The sequence below is a fragment of the Crocodylus porosus genome, unplaced genomic scaffold, assembly GCF_001723895.1.
Source record: "Crocodylus porosus isolate Cpor-Errol unplaced genomic scaffold, CroPor_comp1, whole genome shotgun sequence".
NCBI classification, from domain to species: domain Eukaryota; kingdom Metazoa; phylum Chordata; order Crocodylia; family Crocodylidae; genus Crocodylus; species Crocodylus porosus.
Genome location: NW_017728949.1, coordinates 2047820 through 2054092, shown reverse-complemented (window position 1 = coordinate 2054092; position 6273 = coordinate 2047820). Strand labels below are relative to the sequence as shown.

The 6273-nt window shown below is 42.8% G+C and overlaps 1 protein-coding gene across 1 annotated transcript in view; it reads left to right on the top strand.

Moving 5' to 3' along the window:
* Positions 1-5290, top strand: part of LOC109323094 (checkpoint protein HUS1-like) — a 12974-nt gene extending 7684 nt beyond the window's left edge. Inside the window, exons 6-8 of the mRNA XM_019554506.1 lie at positions 1810-1909; positions 2339-2470; positions 4625-5290. Coding sequence (XP_019410051.1) covers positions 1810-1909; positions 2339-2470; positions 4625-4707 — 315 coding nt within the window. The 3' untranslated portion in view covers positions 4708-5290. The remainder of the gene's footprint in view (positions 1-1809; positions 1910-2338; positions 2471-4624) is intronic.
* The last annotated feature ends 983 nt before the right edge of the window (positions 5291-6273 follow it).

Genomic DNA, 6273 nt, shown 5'->3' with positions numbered 1-6273 from the left:
AGTGTCAAAGGCCTTCCGAAAGTCCAGGAAGACTATGTCCACTGCTACCCCTGCATTTAAGGATTTGGTGACCTGGATTCATCCTTAGGTTGATTTCTGTCTTTAAAGTGAGATGTGAAATTGAGGTCTTCAGTATAGTCGGTTTGAAGTTTGCTAGTGGATTGGTATTCCATCCAAAAATGGCAGTTCATTTAACCTGAATGTTTCATTTGACACATCTCAGGTTTGACAACATGACTGCAAACCCAAGGCAGATTCCTTAGGGGACCTGACTGGATTGCTGGAAGGTCTACTTCAGGACTAGTGAGTAGGGTCCCTAGCTGGCAGACCATTTGTTAGTAGATCTACTCTGAAGCTGTCGCTACCACTGCTCAGTTTTTGTTAGCAGAGAAACTGATTTGGTCTGACTCAGACAAAAAACATATTTCAAGAGAACAAAATGTATTGAAAACTACATGTCATTTTTATTATCTATCTGTAGTCCTATGTGGGTTATAAGAACAGAATGGTTAACACTAGTCTGCTGTAACACAAATGCTGCAAATAGTGTTAGTGTGCCTAAATTTACTTGTGTTTGTAGTCTTAGTGGGTTCAGTGTAACTATTCACAGGCACAAAGCTAAGCATGAATGTATATGTCCAGAATTTGGTGCTTAGTACTAACCATACTATCTGCTTAAATTCTTTTTGTAGCATTTCAACAGGAAATTTGCATTTCTTGTTTTAAATGGTTACACAGTGTTGCTGAGCATCATTAAAGATGCTGGGTTCCATTCCAGAAGTGGTGGTCTGTCCACATACTTGTATGTCCTTAACTTGCTTCTCAGGGATGTTACCTGGCTAAAGTATTATTTTTCAAAATGCTTTGACACCATCTGAGGCAATGTGTTCTAGAATTACCAGGTATTACCAGCAGAGTAATACCTCAGAACTTTTAATTCCATGATAACAAAAGAGTGACTTACAATGTTGATGCTTCATGTTGGAGATTCCAGCATTTTTGAGGTATGACAGTTATCACTACAGAAAGGTCTCATCAATGTTCTCTGGCTTTCAAAAAGATAAAGCTGTCTGATGTTTCCACGTTTACAACTAGAGGTCAGTATTGCTTTGTTAGTAAAATCGCTATGATTCAGTGTTGTGAACAGGATCCGTATGGTAGCAAGGATTTTTGGAAACTTTAAGTAATAATTTGTATTGACTTGGCACTTTTCTTTGCAAAGGATCTTGTGTTTTGTTGAAAACTCTGTGTCTGATACCCCACATCGTAGCCACTGACAACACTCCTACAGACTGAAGTGGTGAAGAATCAGTCCTCTTGTGCAGTATAGAGATCTTTTGCTCATAGCTGACTTAATCCCCCCTTTCATTTCTGAATTTGTTTGGCACCTAAACAACTACACAACAACTGTTAGCTCTAAAAATACTGATAAGTAGTCAATCTTTTTGCCTCTATGCAAAGAAATTCCATATTTTTTCCTTTTTTTCTCCTCTTGTATCCCTCAAATGTTAGTCGAGGAAAAGAAAGGCATTGGGGAAAGGCATTATCAGGAAAAGAAGGCACGATAAAACTGAAAACTGCCTTTCAAAAGTGAGTTAAGCATGTATGAATCTAAGCATGATCAAAAGTCTTCAAGGCTTATGGATTCAAGTCACTTTTGAAAATGGAATTTTAGTTCCTAAATTGCATGAACATTTTTGCAAATGTTATCCATTCTGTTAATAAGGTAAGGTGCTGCCAACTGCTTGAGCTGTACTTTGTTTTATTTTTATGGGTAGGCAAAATGAAACTTATTTGCTTGCATTGCAGGTGATTGAAGCAAATCTAAATGGAGAAATGAATTTAAAAATAGAAACTGATTTAGTGTCTGTTACAACTCATTTTAAAGATCTAGGGAATCCTCCATGGGGTAAGTTGTCTCATTTTGCCCTATGAAACATTCATTTTCTCTTGTTGCTTAGGTTTTGGCATTGAGAACTTAAACAGGGAAGAGCGTGTTAATACCTGGAGAAAGTAACTCTTCATATATGTAATCAAACATTAGAATGATCCAAGCAAACTATGTTATTTCTCATTCTTTTCATGTGATTGAATTTTAATAGAGTAATGAATCATGGAAAAGAAAGAAAGCAATCTAATAGGAAACTTTTTTTTCCAAAGAGGATGCTTCTGAATTTTGTAGGAGACATGAGTTTTTTTTCCAGAAAAATCAGTAATTCTGGAAAGGAGAATCCACTTAAATATAAACAAATATTTGCCAACTAGTATTGTACTGTTCTTAGTCTGTTTCCTGTATTAGTCATGAATATAGGGGTTCTTCTTTTTTGTACCATTACAGTATCAGATGGTGATTCTCAAAATTCTACTCAGGACCGAGATCCAGAAACCATGGCTGAGGCACGTGTAGACATCAAGAAGCTCCAGCAGCTTCTTGCTGGGCAGCAAGTAAATCCTACAAAAGCCTTGTGCAGTAAGTTCACCAGCTCTGTCCTCAGCAGAAACTATTTATCATCATGCTTACAAAGTGCACGACAAAATATTGTAACTTGCTCAAACTGCCATGTAACCTTGTCTTCAAGGCTTTGTAGGAGAATTTAATATGCACTCTTTCTGCACAAATTTCACATTTTAATTTTCAAAGGCGACTGATGATTTTGGTAACCATTTTAACACCATAGAAGGAATCTGCTTATTGAAAAGTACTGAGATTTGTTTCTGAGAACTAGGCAGGCCCTTTCACAGCATCCATTTAGGTACCCAAATACCCAAAAATCACAAGCCATTTTTGAACATTGAGGCTGTTAGCTGGGATAACTCTTTTTTGTTCAGAAGACAGTGTGCAATTGGATAGTCAAAGGGAAAATTATAATCTCTACAAAACGAGAGGTCCTGCTAAACTTCTGTCTCAGGAATATTTTCATGTTCAGGACTTTTTCAAATCCACTGATCATAAGGCTTACTTACTGATGTGAAAAAAACTGCTTTACTTTTAGCTCAGCACGCCCTTGTACCAAGCACAGTGGATGCCCAGAAGAGGCATCATGTTAGATTGACCCAGCTTGCCCAATGTCTGTATAGATCATGCACTTCAGTGGAGCTGTTATCTAAAAGTTCAGTGGCTGTCAACCGGGAGTACGCGTACCCCTAGGGTTACTTAAAAAGGTCATAAGGGGTATGCAGAACGAATGAGTGGCCAGGAGTGCAGCCTGGCAGCATGGAGCAGCCAGGTTGCTTGGTAAGTCTGTTGTGGGGGAAGGGCCGTGGGGAAGGAAGAGGCATGGGGGGACCCCTCAGTGAGGGAGGGAGTGGGGCTGGGGCCAGGAGCAGAGGTAGGTGCTGCCCAGCTGGGGTGGGTTGCAGGGGTGGGTTGCAGGTCGGAGCCGTGAGCGACTTGTCCGGGGTGTGTGGGAAGGGGGAGCAGCTTCCGCTGTTGCATGTACCCCGGGAGAGCATGGGGGCTTGTGCCCCTGGATCTGCATGTGGGGCAGGGCAGGGTGCTGCTGCAGGCTGTGGCGGGGCTGGTGTTGGGCTCTTCCCAGTGGGGGGACAGGGCTGGGCTGGGCTTGGGGCAGGTGGCGGCAGTGCTGGCAGGGCAGGTTTAGGGGGGAGTTACGGCAAATTCTCCCAGCACTGCCACCCACCCCAAGTACAATTTGGTCCTGCCCCCACTAGGAAGAGCCCGGTTGGCCCAAGCCCAAAGTGGCAGCCCACCCTGCTCCGTGCACAGATCTAGGGACACAGCCTCCCCATGCCCTCCTGGGGTATGTATGGTGGTGGGAGCCGCCCCTGGGCCCCTCGGATGAGCCGCTTACAGCTCCATCCCGCACCCTGCCCCACCCTGGCTGAGCAGCCATGTGACATGTGCCTCCTGTGCGCTGGCTGTGCTGCCTGCATGGTTGTGGGAGGCATGTGGCGTTGTGTGGCTGCTGGGGCCCCCTATACCCCTGGACTAACCACCTGGGCTCCAAGCATCCCGTGACTTGCCCTGGGGCTCCATTAACCCCCACTCCCCTTCCCTTACAACAGGCGTACCAGCCAGACCATGATATATATTTAATGTATGTATATTTAATACATATATTAAGAATGCATTTAATGATAATTAGTGTAGCCTGCCTTATATCACATAATTGGTAACATTAAAAACAAGAAAAAATATAAAGGGATACATGAGCTGAAACTTTGAGGCAAAAGGGGTACACTTGTTAAAAGGGTTGAAAACCCCTGTAATAGCTGATTGAATCTGCTTTAGATAAAAGTGCCAAAAAGCCCAGCTGTAGTACCCGATCTATACAGATGCTGGAGAACTGGGGCAAAATAACATACTTCCTCTTCTAGTAAAATGCTATGGTGTTTTTTTCCCACATTTGTCAGCACCCATGATTTTCACAGTTACCATTAAATATATTGAGAAAAATGAGTATACTTTCAGTATACAAAAAAACCACACACCTTTTATTACATAGTGTGAAAGCTCAGGTGCTGCTCCCGGTAAAGTTGCTGCATCATAAGATGGTCTAATAGATTTCCTGTTAGGTATATTAACAGGTCAAAATCTTTTGGTGATTCATAAAAGTCATAATACATTGTGACATCCTTCCAACCAGGTTTTTTTTTCTTCCAGATATTGTAAGCAAAAGGATTGTCCATTTCATTTTGCTTCATGAAGACGTTTATCTTCAGTATTTCATTCCAGCTCTTGCATGACAACTCAATCTCAGGACTTTTCCAGAGCTGAGGCCTTGCCTACAGAGACTGAATAAACATAAAGCATGGGGATCCTTTCAGCTGCCATGCTTTGCAAGCAGGCAGTTATTGCTGCCTTATTACCCAGCACAGGAGCTTCTACCTGACCAAGTGTTTCAAGTCCTGAGAAAATGGGAATAAGCTTCCTCAGTTGTAAATGCTGATAAAGTGGTGAGTTAGGTGAAGGAGGTAACTGGTGTGGCTGTGCTTTATTGTCCCTTTCTGGGTGGGGATCTTCATCCAGATGTGGATGGTCAGAGAACATTGTAGACCACGGTGATGGTCCTACACAGTTATCCCTCTCCATCCCTTGTGTCCTTTATATATTGGTTCCCTGCTCTGATCTGAAAGTGGAGGAGAGGTGGATATTCCTACAATATATAAGGAATGATTTACAGAGCCAGTCTTCACCTGTACCGTTCAGTGTAAAATACATGCCTAGGTGTCTGGACTATTTTCTTGCACTCTGAGGAAGGAGATGGGGTTATATTGTCCAAATTAATAGTTGTTATTTTGTGAGGTTTGTAGTAAAGGGTTTTATGGTGTATGCATGTTCAAGTGATGTGTTTCCATTTGACAAAGGAGAAGCATCACACAACAAGAATGCATGGTCCAGGTGAGCATCCAAGTTTTGTCAGGTGCTGTATTCAACACAGTTACTATATATTGTCAATCCTGTGTCCCACTGCTGTATTTAGTAGTGACCCAGGTCTGCATTTCTGAGGTACAGGTGCACACTGGCCACTACCAGAATGCTGAAACCATCTACCACCAATGCCACTCTGGATAGAGGGGTCTTCTCTGGTTCAGTCCTCATTAACTGTGGTATAGAGTCCTGTACTTTGGTGTTCTCCCACAGCATCTATCCCTCTCAAGATCTTCCCCTTCATACCTTCCAAAGCCCATATCCTTCTGTAGGGCTCATTTGGAAATTCAGTTCTTCACAGACATAAACTTATGGGCCTATAGGTTTATTTCACTACTTTTTCTCTTGACTCAAAATTTAGTCTTGTCCCTATCATGGAAATGAGTCAAATCTCTAAATGTATCCTTGCAGTGCCCGCCAGGTGCCACCTATGCCATCCCCTGGTCAGAATGTCAGATGGAGGGAGCCAGGAACACAGTATATGTGTGGCCTCCACCTGTTTAGGCCAGCCACGAGTAGAGTGATGTGCTCACCCAGTATGGCAGGGTTCACTTTAAGTATTCATCCTCTGGGCACTCAGGTTTGGAAGTGTCTGTCATTCTCCCTCCCCCTAAGTGAATTCACAAATGCTGTGTGGCTGCCTTTTGGCAGGTATGGCTTCCAAGAGCCAGTTTGCATTTCTGTAATTTACAGGAATTTGAACACTTTTCATTTTTTCAGCAGCACTCCACCAGTTTTTTTTAGACGAGGTTGCGGTGCCATAGAAGCCTCTTTTAGCTTTCCCCCTGTATCTACTAAGAGCTCCCTGCTCAGAATCCACGGTGCCGTTGTTCAATTCAGAGAGGTGCCTAACAACACAGCAGAAAGGTGGGAATCAGCAA